At 38.9% G+C, this 20,884-nt stretch overlaps 1 protein-coding gene across 1 annotated transcript; it reads left to right on the top strand.

Annotated features, from left to right (window-relative positions):
• Positions 1-8,321: 8,321 nt before the first annotated feature.
• Positions 8,322-17,020, top strand: LOC119412748 (solute carrier family 2, facilitated glucose transporter member 11-like). Its single transcript, XM_037679784.1, has 12 exons — positions 8,322-8,342; positions 9,972-10,070; positions 10,395-10,555; positions 10,925-11,049; positions 11,139-11,268; positions 11,495-11,643; positions 14,148-14,335; positions 14,441-14,551; positions 16,264-16,365; positions 16,441-16,516; positions 16,610-16,737; positions 16,832-17,020. The coding sequence occupies exons 1-12, from the start codon at positions 8,322-8,324 to the stop codon at positions 17,018-17,020; spliced, it is 1,479 nt and encodes a 492-aa protein (XP_037535712.1).
• Positions 17,021-20,884: the final 3,864 nt, after the last annotated feature.

Below are 20,884 nucleotides of genomic sequence, written 5' to 3'. Positions count from 1 at the left end.
CATCAGCCTTTTTGGATCTTGGATCATTTCACCGTCGTCGGACGCCCAATTGTCTGTTAGCTGGAGTAGCGATGTATCGCCCTCCTAGGGGCTGCGACGGTTTAATCTTCATTCAAGGTATTTCTGCTAGTTGTTGGGGATGACAGCGTTTGCTTCTCCTCTCCCAACTCACAGCGACTGACTGCTGTGTTCTGATACACACTGGTTACTATTGGAGCTTAGCTAACGGGTTAGCCTCTCTAAGTTTGTTGTTTTGCTGTAATTGGTGATTGTAGCGTCTCCCCCCCCCCCTCCCAATTTTAGCCAACCTCTTAATCGATTTAGAATTGAGCTAATGGTGTTAGCCTCTTCTTTTTTGTGTAATGCCTTAATTGGTGACAGTGGCATCTCGCCCCCTCTTCCAGTTTTAGCCAACCTCATGATCGGTTTAGGATTGAGCTAACAGTGTTAGCCAAGTTTGTTGTTTTGTTATAATTGGTGATGGCAGTGTTCGCACCCCCTCTCCCAATCATAGCCCGTTTTCGTCCTGTAATCTGGATGTAGCTGATGGTGTCAGCTCCTTTCTAGCTCTGCTATTTTTTACCTTGATTGGTGATAGTAGTGTTCTCTCCCCCTCTCCCAATCTTAGCCTTTTTTCGTCCTGTAATCTGGATGTAGCTGACCGCGTCAGCCTCTTGTTGTTTCGCAATTTTTTTTCTTTAATTTGTGATGTTAGTGTCTCGCCTCCTCTCCCCATTTAAGCCAAACTTTCTGATCAGAGTTTGGGTTGAGCTAATCGTGCTCTCTTCATTTGTTGTTCTGCTTTAGTTGGTGACGGTAGCATTTTCTCCCCCTCCCAATTTTAGCCAACTTTCTGATCAGAGTTCTGGATTGAGCTAACTGCGTTAGCCTCTCTTTCTTTGTATTGTGCCTTAATTGGTGACGGTAGCATCCTACCCCCTCTCCCAATTTTAGCCAACTTTGAAATTAGAGTTTTGGATTGAACTAACGGTGTTAGCCTCCCACCATTTGGTGCTTCACTTTAATTGGTGGCGGCAGCATTTTCGCCCTCTCTCCTAATTTTACTTGTTTGTCATCCTGTATTCTGGATGTAGCTGATGGTGTGTCAGCCCCTTTTTTGATCCGCTATTTTTTACCTTGATTGGTGACGGTAGCATTCGTGCCCCCTCTCCCAATCTTAGTCTGTCCTTGGCTGCCTCTGCCTCTCACTTTAGAAGTGAGGAGGAGGCGCAGTCACCTCGAGCTTCAGAGACTAGCTCATTCTCTTCATCTCAGAGTGCAGTTAGTGGGTCAGGTGACAGCTCTATGTAGGACATCATGCGTATGGCCTTGAGGCAGCTGCAACTGGGTGTTCCGCAATTTGAGGAGTCCATTCCTGAAAGTGCCTTTTTCAGGCACGGACGGGCCCCTTCTCCCTTTTCTGTCCCTCCATCAGAGGAATACCTGAGGGAGTTGCATGCTTGTTGGTGGAACCCTAGAGCTTTTTTGCACCTCTCCACAGATGGTCGGGTGTTTGCAGCTATGCATGAGCTGGTCAAGGCAGGCTTAGATTGTATGGTGATGGTTGAATCTGCTGTTGCCTTGCTCATTGTGTCATCAGATGAAGCTCTGCGCCATGATGTTCAGTGCCCACGGACTCAATGTCGTGTTACAGATGACTTCCTCTGTATAGCTAATGTCGGAGTGTGTGCTGGCCACCTTGACAACCTTGGCACACCTCATGTTTGCCCTCTCTGCGTCCCTTCAGTACACTAGCAGTGGAATGACAACAGTTGGCTTTAGTGTTGCAGCGCTTCAGGCCTTTTTTCTGGAGCTTGGACATGTAATGTCCTTTTAATTCAATTCAATTCAGTTTATTTATATAGCGCCAAATCACAACAAAGTTGTCTCAGGGCACTTTACAGAAACATTCACATACATAAAAGCCAATTAGTAAAGTTCTCTATCTAAGGAATCCAGCAGACAAGTCAAATCTTGGCTTCATTGCAGTCTCCCATCCTGAGCAAGCACAGTGGCAACAGTGGAAAGGAAAAACTCCCTTTTAAAAGGAAGAAACCTCCAACAGAACCAGGCTCAGGACAAGCGGCCATCTGCTTTGACCGGCTGGTTGAGAGGACAGGAAGGAGAGACAGACGAACATAGAATTTCTAGTTCAGGCTCGTTGACAGGTCTGGCTGGTGCAGTCTACACTGACCGAAACATGCCGTAGGATTCTCCATAGTGTTCCTGTGGTGCCAGGGGATTTGTTCGGTTCGGCTGCCTTAGAAGTGCTGGAACAGACCGTTCAGGCATGGCAAACTAGACTGCAGCTTTCAGGCCTCAGCAGGGGAATGTCCCCTCCACCTCCTCAGCATCCAAGGCGCTTGTCATATGTATGTATGTATATGTATGTATGTATATGTATGTATGTATATCACTTTGATTTATAAGTTTCAAATTTATGCAAAGGGGGCATTTTAACTTTTTGTATTAAGAAAAAGAAAGCATGTTACTCATGTTTGCAGCAGCAGGTTTGTGAAGTAATCAAAATTTTCATGTATATTAGCCTGATAATGTAAAAAGGCAACGCATCAGGCTTGGCACCAACCTTTTACACTTATCAGTCAGAATGTAAAAGTAAAAACACATGCTTGGATTTATTTGTGCTTCTTCATTAGAGGAAAACATTACAACCAATAAAAGCTCATTTTGATAAGAAAAGCATTGCATTACTGTAATTCCATCCACCCATCCATTATCTTTACCAGCTTCTTCCTTTTCTGGTTGCTGGGATCACTGGTGCCCATATCCAGCAGTCACTGTGTGTGAGGTGAGGTACACACTGGACAGGTCTCCAGTCCATCACAGAGACAAACGAGACAAACAACCATTCACTCTCTTTCACACCTAGCTAGGGACAATTTAGTTATCAATAAGCCTAACATGCATGTTTTTGGTCTGTGGGAGGAAATCGGAGTACCGGGGGGAAACCCACGCATGCATGGAGAGAACATGCAAACTCCACCCAGAAAGGTCCCCAGCTGAGATTTGAACTGTGGTGATCTGCTCGCTGAGAGGCGATTAATACATTTTATGCATGTGTACATACAGTAGTCCCTCGCTTATCGTGGGGGATCAGTACCCTGAAGCCCTGCAATCAGTGAAAAACCACAAAGTACATAGGAATAGTAGTACAAGTAGTAAGTAGTAGTTTATTTTAGTATTTATACATATTTATATATTAAGGCATTTTAAACCCTTCCCACACGTGCAATATTCTAAACAATGTTTCTAAACTCTAAACACTCTAAAAGAGCACAGAATGTCATGAGTGGCTGCTCTCAGCCACCTGCAAGCGCTCTTGGCCTTGGCACTTCTCTGCTCTACTGCTCGGAGAACAGCTCAAAGGTGCAGCAGGTGCTAAATAATTTAAAAATATATATATATATTTTTTAAACCCATGACGATCGTGTGGCTCATCTATCAATCAGCCAATTGTATGTTATGTCCAATCTTATTTTGAAAAACTGAGCTAGAGCGAGTCCGCCATAAACAAACTGCGAAGTAGCGAGGGACTACTGTATATACATTTATTCGTAATATTGTAAGGTAATTGTATTTATATGCATATTTCATACTGATACTCTGAATTGGCCAATTTCGACCAGGACGCTTAAAAAAAAATTTAATTGTTGAGTTATTCTTGATGGTGACATAAAGATGTAAAATAATAATTTGCCATGAAACTGTGTCTGTATGTGTTTGTCGTGATTGCAAAACATCTCATGAACCACTGGATACATTTTAATATAAACCCAAATACTTGGCCAATATTGGCCACAATTATGCATATACTTCACCAGCAGCTGTGATAACTTGCTTACTGTAGGCCACATTTAAAATTTTAAAGCCAGAATGCTGTCCTATGTCATTTATAAGTGTAGAAGTTTTTCTAAGGGCTGTTAAATGCATGTTCGAAGTTAACCAATTATTATAATTTGATAAATGAATACATTTTGACCAAAATTAAAATAAACTGTATATAAGTCATCGGCTGTCCTGATTTTTAAAGATTAACATGACATAGAGAAATTCTTAATGGTCGACACCTTAATTTTAATAAAACTTACACAAAGTCAGCAGATACATACATACAAATGATTAACCTTTAGTCAAATTTAAGATGGCTGCCACAGCTAAGTGACTTATCAAACACAAACATGGATAGATCTCAACAAATTTTACAGATATTGACCTAAAATCTGGTGTGGTTGTAGTTAAGTGTTATCCCCAACACATACTCCAAAATTACTACTTAAAACCAAATCTTTGATAGATGTGTGTACTCTTCCCAGAAAATAAAGGTAAATGCACAGGACACTGCATATTCACTAATGGACATGTATCACAGAGAGCTGCTCAAGTGTCACACGGCCATAAGGCTACTACAACACACTGATGCTGCCCAGGGCCAGAATCATGTCATGAATAGCCTTGGCTCTGCATCAGTGGTAGTCCACACATCAGGAATAACCAAGTCTCAAAGAGTGGCTGGATCCTTGGGTAGACATTCATGACATTGACGTGCAAGATATCGCTTACAGGTTTAGATCTTTCCCATGGTGGTGCAGACTTCTTCAATGGTTTCAAGGAGAACCTGCTTAAGGATCTGGTTGGGTCAACTTCTGGACTGCATTGTGTCATGGTTGTGTGCAGCTTTGAGATTCAATTCCTGTCCTGTCTGCTGGATGGTTGTGGTTGGCAAACAACCAAAGGTGCTCATATGTGTTGTGACTGTACCCTTACACCAAGGTAATCTCTGATGATGATTGCACTCCCACCAGATCTTCTTGTAGCTCCTTTTCTTAAAATAAAGGTTTTCGTTCAGGCAAAGTTTAGCACTGCCCTTGTTGCTTTTGATTATCTCCATGCCAAGTGACTGAGTGATTCTTAGATTGGCAACCTTATATACTGACAGCATTATCACTCATCAATGGTAACAACTGTGCAACTTACCTCATTCAGTAACATAGACTAATTATATACAGTGCCTTGCAAAAGTATTCACCCCATTGGCTTTTTATCCATCCATTTTTGTTACATGTATCAAAATGATTTGTAATCTCAATTTTATGTGATGCACAAAATAGTCTAAGTTGGTGAAGTGAAATGAGAACAATATATATATGTTTAAAAAAATTGGGAAAAAAAACTACTAAAAATTGTATTGGTATGTGCGCATGTATTCACCCCTTTCGCTATGAAGCTCCTAAAAAGTTCTGGTGCAACCAAATGCCTTGAAAAGTCACATGCTTTGTGAAATTAAGACACACAATGTGCAAAGTGTCACATGATCTGTCAGTATACACATTTTCTGAAAGGCCCCAGAGTTAGTCTGCCACACCATTAAGCAAGAGGTGCCACTAACCAAACAACACCATGAAGACCAAGGTGGGCCCCAAGCAAGTCAGGAACAAAGTTGTTGAGAGGAACAAGTCAGGGTTGGGTTATAAAAAAAAATCATAATCTCTGATGATCCCCTGGAGCACCATCAAATCAGTATCATCAAATAGAAAGAACATGGTACCACAACAAATCTGCCAAGAGAGGGTCACCAACCAGAACTCTCAGACCGGGCAAGGAGAGCATTAATCAAAGAGGCACCACAGAGACCAAAGGTAACCCTGAAGGAGCTGCAGAGTTTCCAAGCAGAGACTGGAGTATCTGTCCATACGGCTACAAGAAGCTGTACACGCCATAGAGCTGGGCTTTATGGAAGAGTGGTCAGAAAAAAGCCTTTACTTACAGACAAAAATGGGAAGGCTTGTTTGCCAAAAGGCATGTGGCAGGTTCCCCAAATATATGGTGGAATGTGCTCTGCTCAGATGAGACCAAAATTTTGCTTTTTGCCCATCAAGGAAAACGCTATATCAGTTGCAAAACCAACACATCACCCCCAAAACACCATCCCCACATTGAAACATGGTGGTGGCATCATGCTGTGGGGACATTTTGCAAAGGCAGAAACTGGGACACTGGTTGAGTCGAGGGGAAGATGGATGATGATAAAACAGGGATATTCTTGAGCAAAACCTGTTTCTGTCTGTCAGTGATGTGAGACTGTGATGGAGCGTCACCTTCCAAAAGGACAATGACCCAAAGCAGACTGTTAAAGCAACACCTGACTGATTTAAGCCCAAACATGTGAATGTATTGGAATGGCCTAGTCAAAGCCCAGGCCCTAATCCAATTGAGAATCTATTGTCAAATATTTAGATTGCTGTTCACCATCAGGAACCATCTAACATGAGGGAGCTGGAGCAGTTTTGCCTTGAAGAATGGGCAAAAAAAGGTGTGGCGAGCTCAAAGAGACTTATCCAAAGTGACTTGCAGCTGTAATTGTCAGAAAAGGTGGCTCTACAACAGGGCTGTTCAACAAAACTGCTCAGGGGGGCACAGTTTCTGAAAGCCAGCAGCTCAGGGGTCAGATATCTAGCAATTAAAGTCATTATGTAAATAAACCAAGTATTACAATGATCTGTTACCTTTAAAAAAAAATGTTATTGCATTGAATCACAAATGCAATAAACAAAACCCAAACCCCAAATTTGTATTTATTTATTTTGATTTTTTAATGAGTGGGCCGAATAGCAGTCACCCGCGGGCCGCCAGTTGAATAGCTCTGTTCTACAAAGTACTGACTTTAGTGGGGGTGAGTAGTTATGCATCCTAAGTTTCTGTTATTTTGTACTATTTGTTGTTTGCTTCACTAAATATAAAATCAAATGTTCAAAGTTGTAGACATGTTCAGTAAATGAAATGATGCAAACCCTCAAATAATCCATTTTATTTCCAGGTGTGCGGTAACAAAACGGAAAAAAATGCTAAGGGCGTGAATACTTTTACAAGGCACTGTAGGTGGGAAAAGAGGTATGGTAGTTATAAGTGAGACAACTGAAAATGTGTGTGCGGGGTGTCACAAATATTAGACCTTTGGTGTTTTAAGATACTAAAAAGTATACACATTTTTTCATTAAGCTTTTCTTGTGAACTTTGGCCTGCACAGAGAGGGTGGAACACTCAAATGATGGCACATTACGTGCTTTTTGTTCGTTAAAGATTATCCTAATAAAAAGGTGCAGACTACTTTTGTCCTTGTGTTGGTAGACATTCATTTATTTATTTATTTATTTTAAAAACAATCAATGTTATGAAATCCTGCAGTGAATAAAAAGCTACCTTTGCACGTCAGACAAGCTGACTCACTTCCTGCTTTTAAATCTTCTCTGAAAACACTTTTTTTCTCATTGGCTTTTAACTCAGCTTGAAATGTTGGTTTACTTTTTTAATTTAAAAAATCTAACTCACTTTTTTCCAGTTTGTTAATAAATAAAATAAGAAAACTCATAGTTTTATAATTGTTTACGGTTCCAGTAAGTTCTGAGCATTTACATAAGATTGGCTGTGTGTTTGAGTTATGTTTATCGCTTTAGAACAAAATGTTCTCAAACTAGAAACAATGTCTCTTATCAGCTGAAACTAATTTTAATCACTGTCACCCTCAAACTGTTTGTTCAGACGCTTCTCATTTTGCAGAAACACTTTGTTAAATAATAATAATAAATAAATTAAGATGCAGCATTGTAATTTATTATGTCATAAATATAACGAGCTGCAAAAGGCAAATATCTCTGATTTTTGCTAATAACTGACTTGTCGGTGAACATATTGGGGGCTTTTTTAAATGAAAACATTTACAGCATGCATCACCAACAATGGTATTAAATTAATTGAAAAAATTGCCTTGTCTCCAGTCAAGAAAAGAAGAAGCAAAACAAATGTTTCCTTTCTTTATGACTAATCAGAACCAAAGTGGGCATAAGAAATGGAAGATGAGGCTCATCAGACACGCATGTCTCATTTTTTTCTGTTCCACTTTAATGTTTAACATTTGCCATACCATACCATACCATACCATACCATACCATACCATTTTATTTATAGAGCACTTAAAACAGCGACAAGGCCAACCAAAGTGCTGTACAGACAAGTACAGACTGTTTACAAACACATATATTCTTTTGTTCATCTTCTGTCATAGTAATGTCCAACTTGGTATCAGAATAAACTTACTGTTGCAGTTCTAATTTCCACAGAAATTAGCCAAACAGACCAGGTTCTGTCAAGAGCAGTGTTTGGCCATCCCTGTTGTTCACATCAAAATGTGACGAAGTTGTTCTAAAATCATGAATAGTCAACCAAAATTTGTCAATTTGTAACTTCCTGTGACATCCTTCAAATATGCTGGACCTCTGCTCGCATCCACCAAACCCACAGGAAACATGGAGATCACAGCCAAGATGGTAGGAGGGTTTTTCTACATTGCATGTCTTTCTGTCGGTTCAGACGATTTGTTTAAATTATTTCAAATATTTGCAGATTACGGCTTAAAAGAATGTGTCAAAAAATTATTTGAATGTTCAAAAACAGATGCAAGAGAGGAAAATATATACATTTGTCAATACTAAAAGATAATTTATCTTTTTTTCCACTTCTAGCTTCACGTTATTGTAATATTAGAAATGCAGAGATTATTCACGCAGTATGCTTATCTTTTCAAGCTGCTTATTTAAAAACGAGTAAATAGAAGATATGCATTTAACACAAAATCTGGTTTTGTGTTTTATTGTAACAGATATTGTTGTTTTAAGATGTTTTCATTCTTTTCCCTCATTTGACACAATCTGAAAGTGACACAAGGTTCTGCAGAGGGGAAGGCTACTATGTATAAATGCAAATGAATGCACTGTTTGTTTAAAATTTATTTTTTTATTTACTTTGTATTTATTTATGTCCAACTTGACTCCAAATCTCACATTTATCTGATAAAAAATAAAACTATTTAATAATTTCATATTATTTATTCATATTTTTTATATGGACCTACTTGTGTCTTTAATAAAAGTGATGATGATGATGATGAATAAACTATTAGGAGCCAACCAAAAAAATCCATGCTCAATAATCCAGGTATACAATCCAACAATTTTCAGTCTGGTCATCTGGACAGTTTCTTTTCTTTTTTTTTTTTTGGGGTGGGGGTTTGAACCAGTTGACTTGACTGTCGACGAGGAGGCAGGCCGGCAGCAGAGGAGGGGGCGTGCCAGGGACACCATCTTAGCACTAACATAACTGGTTTGTTCCACTTTGGAGTAAACTGTTTGGGGGGAAAATCAGTTTCGTTGTGTGTTTCCTTGACTGATGAAGCCTTCCGAATGGAAGGTGAAACGTTTCAGCAAAAAAAAAAGAAACTGTCCAGATGACCTGACTGAAAATTGTTGTATTAGGAGCCAAAACTATTAACTTAAACTAAAAAAAGTTACAGTAAATCAGGTCATTTGGACAAATTCTTCAGATGACCTGACAACTTTTTTGTGATTTATTTACCTGGATGATTGAGCTTACATCAGGATTAATTTAAACTCTACTGCACTTTTGTTGCTTTAATGCAAATTTCATAGCAAATTAAACATGAAGTTTAACAAACACAAAAAGCCAATCAAACTAAATCCACAAACTATATGAGACGTACACTTCTAAAATTTTAAAATCTTTCACAGCACAATAGAACAACTAGTTCAACACATAAAAACTATTAAAAATAATCTTGTTTAAACTTTGATATAGAACATTTTTTTACAACCTATTGTTTAATGATTCAAAACTTTAAAATGTTTTCCCTACAAGAAAGATCATTATTATGATTATAAAATACTTTTGTGTTACTGCTGAAGTTCATAACTCACAAAAAAAAACTACAAAAAGTACTCATTGTGAATACTGACACTCATTTCTGCAAACAATTTACTCTCTTATATAAAACATTTAGTATAGTGTTAGCGTGACTAAACAGATCAATAGCTCCTGCAGAGCTCTGTACAGTCCAACCTGTTGAAGTCAGAAAACCTTTAGAGTCCATTTTTATCTGACAGCTGCAGTACTGGAGGCTTTACCTGCTGATGCTGGTTCTGGGAATTGGGGGATCATTTCAGTATGGGATCCAACTTTCACTGATTGTTTCACCAGCAGAGGTGAGATCTGATGAAATGTACAGTATCACTTTACACGCTGGCTTCATGTACTCATGTTTATTTACTGGATTTATGTTTTATACTTTCAACAAAACAATGGTCTGTTAATAATGTGTTTAAATGTCTTAGTGGAATAAACAATCTTGATTCTGTCATTAGTCCTAACAAATAGCTTAAAAAAGCTTGAAAATGTCCAAAAAGAAAAATCTCAATTCTTAATATTTCTGACAACGTGGGTCAGGCTCCTACAATCCAAACGATTTAGATTTGACATTCATCAGTGCTGCTTCAGATTATCCTTTGACCTCTGAAACCCTTCCTCAGCACATTCAGAGCTTTGTGAACTTCACATGGATACTGAGGTACGGCACACCGGTGGCCGAGTCCACCAACCAGCTGATCTGGTCCTTCATTGTAGCCTTGATGAGTCTGGGGGCCTGGGCAGGAGCCATTCACAGTGGTAGCCTGCCCGTCACCTATGGACGGTGAGACAACAAAACACACCCCCACACACATAAATTTGTATTTTGATACTTATTTGGATGTTGTATGGACATCCAATCATTTTCTGTAGCCTAACCCTAACACTAAACCTGACAATGACCAGTATACACCATATTAACACCAGAAGTAATTGCATTATTGGGTATTGCTTTTATTTTATTTTATTTTACTAGAATGTTTCCATTGCAATACAGTACAACAACTGTTTCATTCAATGAATTCTGGTCTGAATGATAGTAAAACTACAAATAAAATAAATAAATAAATAAATCCACTATTTCAAATGGTAATACAGTATAAAACAAGGAGCCTTGAATCTCCTACAATTAAACCTTTCCTTGGTGTTGCAGAAAAAAGGCTCTTCTGATCAACAACGTTGTGGCGGTTGTTGCTGCCTTGCTAATGATCTTCAGTCGCATGCTGAAGTCTTGTGAGATGATTCTGCTGGGAAGATTTCTTTATGGGTACAACGTTGGTATGTTAGAAGTATTACGAGTCCCTGTGTGTGGTTCTCTTTGGTCATTTCCTTTATTTCTCCTCTGCTCATCTTGTTTGTCTCCACAGGTCTTGGCCTCAGTGTTCAACTCATGTATCTCACTGAGAGCTCGCCAAAGGAGCTCAGAGGTTTCTTGACTCTCACCAGTGCCATCTTCATTGGCTTGGGGAAAGTGGTGAGCCAGATAATTGGCATCAAGTAAGAAATAACGACTCAAACTTTGAAGCACAGATTGCAAACTAAGGAAGCAGGTGCTAGCCACAAACTCTCTTTATTGGTTCCAGTTTAAAGAACACAGGAAGTTGCCTTGCTTATAACAGTAAATCCTCATGAAAATGTCATTTTATGTTTGACTTTTGTATTTGTTGGCTGTTTCCCATCATACAAATTTAACTGAACTGCCTATTCTTTATGCTGCGTACAGAGAGATGATGGGGACAGAAGAAATGTGGCCGTATCTCTTAGCTATTGGTGGTATTCCAGCCATCCTGCAGTTTGTGATGCTTCTGTTCTTCCCTGAGTCACCTCGACATCTTTACATTGACAGAGGAGACACTGAAGGAAGCAAAACAGGTGAGAGAACAGAATTTGGTTCGTGGTTAACAAGTATGATTATACTGAACTGAGCTCTCACCGGCCACATTTTGATAAGTCAGGATCAGTTTGTTTGGATCATATATTCAAATGCATGCATGTACTGTAATTGGGAACTTCTGATGAAAGGTCTATTGCTGTTAATTGATTTGAACAAAGCAACTATTTAATTTCATTTTTTTAAATTGAATCAAATAACACTGAACCCAAATTAAATTACTTTTTTCCCCTTCAGCCATTGATATTTTATCTTTTCCACACTTTAGAATGAGCCCAAACCATGATTAATCCCTTTAACAGCTGACAAGATTGTTCATAAATCACTGTTTTCCTGCACCTGTTTTTCTGTAATATCTTTAATATTCATTCATTCCTTCAATCTTTATTTAGACAGGTTAATCCCATTGAGCCTCGTGGACTCATTTACAAGAGAGACCTGATTTTTTTTTAACAAAGAGTGATGAAACTGTGGACGACAAATACAATAATAGACAATCATAAAGGATGTGTACAAATTGAGTTTTTTTAACAAGTGAAAATAAAATGGTAATTAAAAGAAAATGTAACAAAAAAACAACTAGAATGTAGGGCGGTGTAGAAATCTAAAAACAAGAACACATCTGCATTGGTTTTCCAGGAACTTATCAGATGTTTGAAGCTACTTATATTACAAGATATTCCATGAAACAGGAGCGGAGTAGGAGAAGGCTCTTTTGCCAAGTTCAGTCCTCACTGAGGGAACACTGCAGGTAATAATGTCCTGAGAGTGCACGCTGTAGCTGCACTCATGCAGAGACATGTAGGAGGAGATGTATGAAGGCAACAGACCAAGAAGTGATTTAAAGATGAAAATGTACCAGTGAGAGAGTCTGCGTGAAGTTAATGATGTCCAGTTAACCAGTGAATACAGGGTGCTTGTAGGAGTGTTCATGTAAATAATGTCACCGTAATCAATGGAGGGAAGGAAAGTCACAGTTACTGTCATAGCTCTGCTCTCTGTCAGCTCCTCTGTCATGCTGCACACTCAGTAATCACTCAACTCATGTCACCTGTCACCGCTCATTATCCCACAGCTCCACCACCTGGTCCAGTCAGTACTTAAGCTCACTCATTCCTCTCAGTCTGGGCCAGATTCTCTATCCTGTCTCATCAGCAGTAGACTTTCCAGCATTCCATTGATTGACTCATCACGTTCATGACCCTTGCCTTGACCACGACCACGCTTTTGCCTCAGCCCTCGTCTGCTTTTGCTCATCTGATCAGGTACCGACTCATGCTCTTGTTTTTTGACTCTCTTTTTGGATCACGTACTGGATACTTCTGCTGAACAACTGACTTCACGGTATGAATTCTGCCTTTCCCTTCTGACTGTTTTTTGGATCACGGATTAAAGGTCAAGCTCATTCTGTATCACGGACTTATCCTTACCCCTGAATCTGATTCCCACAGATTCATTTCCCCAATTAGTCTCTTTCCCCCTGCATCTACTAACCTTTATCTTTTAGTTGCAAGCCTGTTGGACTCCGTTCCAGTGGACCTTAACATCAGTTCTACTTCTACTGGCAGCCCGCCACTACAACACTACCCTATCACGAACTACCAATCAGAAGATCGCAACCAGCCCAGAACCGGACCTACTCCAGAGTTTTACTTTACTTCACAATAAATCTTTTAACCCTCTCAGTGGTTGTTGTTGTTGTTTGCGATCCGGCCTCTGGTTCATGACAGTTACAAGGTGTTTCCTAGCATTCAGAGTTAAACAGGATCTGTTTCTGAAAAATAAACCCAGTTTAACTTTTAGTTTCCTTACTAGGTTTTCCATGTGAAGCTTAAAAGAGAGATGCGAATTGACCAAGATACCCAAATATTTGTAGGAATTGACAAACTCAGTAGGGGCACCATTCAAGGATAAAATCAAAGGAAGAACTGCTGGGACTGACTTCCTGTTTGAAAAAAAGCCTCCCTAATATATCTTTAATATATGGTTCAGCTGGGAGCACATGTTGTGTTTATCATATTGTTTTAGGAGTTATTAGTATTTTAACACCTTACTATTCCAGTTTTGCATTCAGGAAGTCTTCTGTCATTTACAACGAAAATACTGGAAAAAAATGAAGTATAGCTTCTAAAGGTTTTATTAAAACTATTAAAAAGATTATATTGAATTAAATGTACACATTACTGATGAAATCACTGTAGATAATCCTGACAAAATCTGTTCTTAAAGTGTTTCAGGATATTGTAAAAATGATGGACTGTGGTTGTGAGTATTCCTTTGTCTCTTGCTGCAGTTTGCAGAAAGCATCCTAAACAGTCATGATTTGTTTGTTTTAGTCGTTTTAAAGGAACCTTGATCTATTGTCAAACCAGGTCTTGAAGACAAAATTTTTTTCTCAAAAAGATCATCTGTGTTCATATAATAGACGTCAACCCTTTGTACGATCTTCGTTGTTTTGTATTTAATGTTTGGATGCATGTGGCAGCCTTGCTGTGGCTGTGGCAGGATGACAACTTAAAGCTGGAGCTGGACGACATGCAGAGAGAACTGGAGAGCACACATGGAGAGAAGGCCAGGACGGTGAAGGATTTGCTCACCTCTCGCTGCGTGAGGTGGCAGCTGCTGACTCTCACCATCCCATGTGCCGGTTCTCAGTTCTGTGGCATCAATGCTGTATGTTCCTTTCACTCTTGTCATTCTTTAGACAATAACTAAATAAAGACTTGCTTTATTTCTATTTTTACCTGTTTGACGATCTCTCATCTGTCAATATTTTAGCTGTGCTTCTATGCCTTTGACATCTTTCGTGAGTCTGGAGTGCCAGACAGCCAGCTGCAATACTGGGCAATTGGTATTGGAGCAACAGAGCTAATCACCACAACACTGTGTGTAAGTTTATTGTAAAAAGCATGAACAAGATTAACGCTAACTACATGGTTACATTTTACATTTCAAAATGTTAGACTTTTTCAAATTCTGATGTCTTAGATGTTTTAGTAATAAGTTCCCATTAATATAAACCAAAATATTAACAACTAAAATGTTAAACTCAGACTTTAATGTTTAGGTGAGTCAAATGGTGCCATCATTTTAACTTTGTCTTTTTATAACTATTGTAACCAATTTAAAAAAACAAACACTTTGGCTTATGTGAGCAACTTAATGTTACAATTTAGGACTTTTATTTAAAAAAAATATTTTGAGATGTAAAAATAAAGTTTTCTTTATAAAGCACTCTATTTTCTTTTTAATTCATTAATTCAGATTTGTTAATATGTAAAAGGAAATTCTGCTCATTTCCATCGAAAAACACGAGACGTAGATTTTTTTCTTGTCTTTTTTTTGGCACATATTGCATTCCAAATAAATTCTAGAAAGATTAATTAATTCATTCATTCATCCAACCTTTATTTAAACAGATAAGTCACATTGAGCCTCGAAGACTCATTTACAAGTGAGACCTGTTTGGACAGACAATGAAAAGTGGTGAAAAATGACATAGGGTTTGGAGACAAAAAAAATTCCTAACACGCTTTTAATCTTTGGTTGAAGATCAACAGTGTGATAATGAAAAAAAATCTCACACACTAGCACATAATGATGCTGGGGGGAGGAGGATGCAACACACAGAGGCACTGCAGAGTTCGGATAAAATCACTCAGTTCATATAGTTCCCTCTGGAGAGATCCGTACACACTTGGGGAGTGCCGAGGACAACCAAGGACGAATCCAAAGATTCCTGAAATGATGACAGAATGTTTATTCAGTTGGGCTCCTCTGAAAAGTCCATGGAAATTCCTCAGCAGGAGGGGAGGGAGGGGCAGAGCTTCAGTTTTACAAAACTTCCAGGCGGGTTGAGATAAGATGACCTGTCAAGGCCAGTCAGGGAGCCGAACTCAAATAAACACAATTGTTTTGGGGACAGGCAGAACTTTAATGACATCTACCTTGAGTCTGTGGGGGTCCACTCGGTTCCGAAACGTCCACATTACATGGCCACACCAATGGACCATGCCTGAGAATAATCCCCGAGATCTGATCCATCCTGCCAAAAGCATGCAGCCTGAACTGGTCCAAATTTGCTGCCAACGACTTCCTTGATTGTAGATAAGCCAGGAACCAGCTGAATCCAAAAAGCAGGAACCAATTATCATAAATCTGATTATATATGTGTCCTTAAAATCCACAAATGACAGCAGAAATAGACAAATCACCAAGTCTTCCAAGTCGATGAGATATCCAGCTGCTTGCATGTCAACAGGGCAAATAGGCTCATCTAAAGTCTGTCTTCTCTTCAAAGAAATGTTATCAATTGCGTTGAAGACCCAACTGACCAAATCCAAGTCCATAAATTATGATTCAGAAGATTTGTAGAAGAGAGGCTCTAAAGCAGTTTCACAGACAGGACAGAACAAAAGCAAAGCAGAGAGGGAGAGGAGGAGAATACATCCACCCCTGACAAGAGCAAATGTTGACATGGAAACATTTTTAATATTATGCACAGAAAGTATGACTTTTTAAAACATATGTTTAATATTAGATTCCTTTACAGATTCCTGTTGAGAAAATAACTAAACATCATTCTCTCTGTTGTGCCCCAGTCCTTCCTGATAGATCGAGCAGGCAGAAAGAAGCTGATGGGCTATGGCTATCTACTGATGGGTGTAACCATGTGTGTTCTTACTGTCACACTGTCCATGAAGGTAAAACCAGTGACACACTGTGCTTCTTCACCTCACTGCCTCATAGAAAATATGTTTTAAAATTTCTTTCCACAGGATAGGAATCCACAAATTCCATATGTGAACATTGCCCTGATCTTTTTTGTCATCTGCATTTTTGGACTTGGGCCTTGTAAGTCGTTGCTGTTCATATCCTACTGTAGATATTTAAGTCCACTTATTTGTAGATTGATTAAATGTTTAAAACTTTAATGTTTACTTGTAGCTGGAGTATCTTTTGCTCTCCCTGCTGACATTTTACTTCAAGCCTGGCGTCCTTCTGCATATGTTCTCATTGGGACCATCAACTGGCTGAGCGTGTTTGTGATTGGGATGCTGTTTGGATATATTGTGGTGAGACGTCAACTGTGCATTTATCTTCGACCAAAATTTCAGTACTTGTTTATGAAACTCAATGTTTTTTTCTTTTTTTCTTGTACAAACACAGAAGGGACTCGGACAGTTCTGCTTCCTGTTTTTTGTGGCTTACACCTTTTTCAGTGGTGCCTTTGTGATATTTTTTGTCCCAGAGACCAAAGGAAAGACTCCGACAGAGATCACAGAGGAGTTTAATAAACTGAACTACAAGAGTATAGAAAGTGACAGTGAAAACATTGAAATTGCAACAAAATTGTAACATAACTTATATATCACTCACTTGTAATGAAAATGGTGACTTGTCTTTGTCAATGTAAAAAGTGCACGGTATAATTAAAAAAATTAATTACTTAAAAGCAAAACAGAGGGAACAAACTGATTTTTGTACCCATTCTATTTTGTTTCATGAACCATCAGTTTGTTGCCAGAGGGCAGTACAAGGAGTGGTTACCAAAGATGGGTTGGATTGTTGTCTACCTGATTTTTTTTCCATTACCTGGTCGTATAAATCTAAGAGTTGCATTTGCTGATGTCTGGTTATTTTACTGGCCTGTTTGACTACTTGGGTCATTTTGTCAACTAAGACGTTCCCAAGCCAGGAGACCAAGTCAAAGCAAATATCGTGTTCAACACGTGACCTGTACACCCATTGCAGGGTGTGCTTAATGACTCTGAAACTCAGCTTCTTTAGGAGATTGAGATGCTGTCTAGTCTTTTTGTGAACAGTCAGCATTAGGTCAGCTTGCCATCCTTCCTAAATATTTAAAGTCAGGGACACTGCTTCACTTTCTGCCCTTATGATAACTGCACACCTAAAAGCAGGCCAGGTGACAACTGCTCTCAACCTTTCTCCCAGGCATACCTCCCTGGTTTTACTGACTCTGAGGTCCAGGAAGCTGTTATAAAACCAGGTGAAACAGACCACACTACCTGAGAAAAGGCCACATTGTCAAAGAATATAGAGATGGTGGTCTGAAAGTAATTGACTTTGAGTGCCTTAATGGAACCCTTAAGATTAATTGGTTGAAATCTTGGATCAAAAATTCTGAATCACTTTGGTATTGTGTCCCCAATTATATATGTAACAAAATAGATAGTCTAAAACTAATACTTCTACCTGATTTCAATATACATAAATTGCCCATCAAACTATCAGAGTTCCATAAACAAGTGTTATTATACTGGAAAATGCTCTGTGTACATAATTACTCACCGCACTCCACTATCATATGGAATAACAGATTCGTACTATATCACAACAAGTCATTATTTTACAAAGATTGGATGAGTGGAACATTTGGTCTGTTGTACACTTAATGGACGCTAATGGTTACATGTTAACTATGAACAATTCTGTGCAAAGTATAAATTCTATCCCCCCAAAGTTGAATTTACCAGATTACTTAAAGCATTACCAAAACAATTTATTACTCAGATCCAAAATATAATAGCATATCATCCTATAACTTCACAATTACTCACTCTATCTATTAATGGAATATCATTTACTAACAACAAATTCAATAACTACATGATTAGAAGCTGTCTGAATGAAACCTTATTCCCTGGGAAAATAAATAAAAATAACATACTTTACAAATTTGACAAAAAAAAATCAATAGAAATGTTAAGAACTCTATATTTAAAACTCCCCATACAATCAAAGGCTAAAGAAACACACTTTAAAATTTTAAATACAATTTACCCCTCCAAAGAGCTACTAAGAAATTGTTTTCATACTGATGACAATAAATGCTCATTTTGTGAAAAGGATATAGAAACAATAGACCATATCTTCTATGAATGCAACAAAACCAAATTATTTTGGAATCACTTGGAAAGGTGGCTCACACTGAAAATTACACTTCCTTAATCTGTTTCCAGTGATATGGTAACATTTGGAGTATTATTGAAAAAAAAAAAATGGAACTCGGTTTTAATATGATATTTTGTCTGGCAAAATTCTTTATTCATATATATATATATATATATATATATATATATATATATATATATATATATACATAATATAAATATATAAACAGAGAGTGCCAAGATAATCCCGTTTTTATTTTTATTTTTAAATCTGAATTCCAATTATATTTGAAATCTCTGAAATATATTGAAACACATAAAGACCTGTATGAAATGTTAATGGAATTGCCCACTAATGCATGTTAATCCTAATCCTAAATACCGCCTTGTTGTAGTTTATTTTATTTCTTCTTTTTTTTCTTTCTTTTCTTCTATTTTTCCTAATGAAGTCTGCCTCATATGCCCTTTTTAAAGTTACACTATTGTGAATTGCCATATTTGTTTGTACTTGTTTTTGCTAAATAAAGTTTTCTTAAAAAATTAATAAATAAAAAATAAATAAAACCAGGTGAAAAGTTGCACCAAGAGCAGGAGGGCTATCAGTATTGTTCAGGCTAGCTGCTGAGTGGTCCAAAGTTACACTACATAGCCAAAAGTATTTGCTCACCCATCCAGATTATCAGAATCAGGTGTTCCAATCACTTCCATGGCCACAGGTGTATAAAATGAAGCATGTAGGCATGCAGACTGCTTTTACAAACATTTGTGAAAGAATGGGTCGCTCTCGGGAATTCAGTGAATTCCAGCGTGGAACTGATAGGATGCCACCTAAGCAAGAAATCCAGTCGTGAAATTTCCTCACTCTTAAATACTCCACAGTCAACTGTCAGCTGTATTATAAGAAAATGTAAGTGTTTCGGAATGGCAGCAACTCATCCATGAAGTGGTAGGCCATGTAAACTGATGGAGCGGGGTCAGCGGATGATGAAGCACATAGTGCAAAGAGGTCGCCAACTTTCTGCAGAGACCATCACTACAGACCTCCAAACTTCATGTGGCCTTCAGATTAGCTCAAGAACAGTGCACAGAGAGTTTCCATGGTCGAGCAGCTGCATCCAAGCCATACATCACCAAGTGCAATGCAAAGCACAGGACGCAGTGGTGTAAAGCACGCCACCACTGGACTCTAGAGCAGTGGAGGCGCATTCTCTGGAGTGACAAATCGTGCTTCTCCATCTGGCAATCTGATGGATGAGTCTGGGTTTGGCGGTTGCCAGGAGAACGGTACTTGTCTGACTGCATTGTGCCAAATGTAAAGTTTGGTGGAGGGGGATTAAGGATTGGGGTTGTTTTTCAGGAGCTGTGCTTGGCCCCCTAGTTCATTTCAAAGGTGTTCTATTGGGTTGAGGTCAGGACTCTGTGTAGGCCAGTCAAGTTCATCCACACCAGACTCTGCCATCCATGTTTTTATGGACCTTGCTTTGTGCACTGGTGCACAGTCATGTTGGAAGAGGAAGGGGCCAGCTCCAAACAGTTTCCACAAAGTTGGGAGCATGGAATTGTCCAAAATGTCTTGGTATGCTGAAGCAGTCAGAGTTCCTTTCACTGGAATTAGAGCGGAGACTGAGAGCCAGGCCTTCTTGTCCAGTATGTGACCACACAAATGCGCTTCTGGAAGAATGGTCAAAAATCCCCATAAACACACCCCTAAACCTTGTGGACAGCCTTCCCAGAAGAGTTGAAGCTGTTCTAGCTGCAAAGGGTGGACCGACGTCTTCTTGAACCCTATGGATTAGGAATGGGATGTCACTTAAGCTCATATGTGAGTGAAGGCAGATGAGCGAATACTTTTGGCAAGGTAGTGTATGTTCTCTGATTTAAGTAAATTTTGCATTTCCTTTGGAAATCAAAGTCCCAGTCTGGAGGAAGAGAGGAGAGGCACAGAATCCACATCACTTGAGGTCAAGTGTCAAGTTTCCAGTCAATGATGGTTTGGGGTGCCATGTCATATGCTGATGTTGGTCCACTGTTTTCTGAGGTCCAAAGTCAACACAGCCATCTACAGTACCAGGAAGTTTTAAAGCACTTTATGCTTCCTGCTGTTGACCAACTTTATGGAGATGCAGATTTTGTTTTCCAAAAGGACTTGGCACCTGCACACAGTGCCAAAGCTACCAGTACCTGGTTTAAGGACCATGGTATCCTTGTTCTTAATTGGTCAGCAAACTTGCCTGAACTTAACTCCATAGAAAATCCATGTGGTATTGTGAAGACGAAGATGCGATATGTCAGTCCCAACAATTCAGAA

This window comes from Nematolebias whitei, chromosome 7 (assembly GCF_014905685.2).
Source record: "Nematolebias whitei isolate Nwh7 chromosome 7, NemWhi1, whole genome shotgun sequence".
NCBI classification, from domain to species: domain Eukaryota; kingdom Metazoa; phylum Chordata; class Actinopteri; order Cyprinodontiformes; family Rivulidae; genus Nematolebias; species Nematolebias whitei.
Note: the sequence above shows the minus strand (reverse complement) of the source record. Positions and strands in the feature narration are given on the sequence as shown.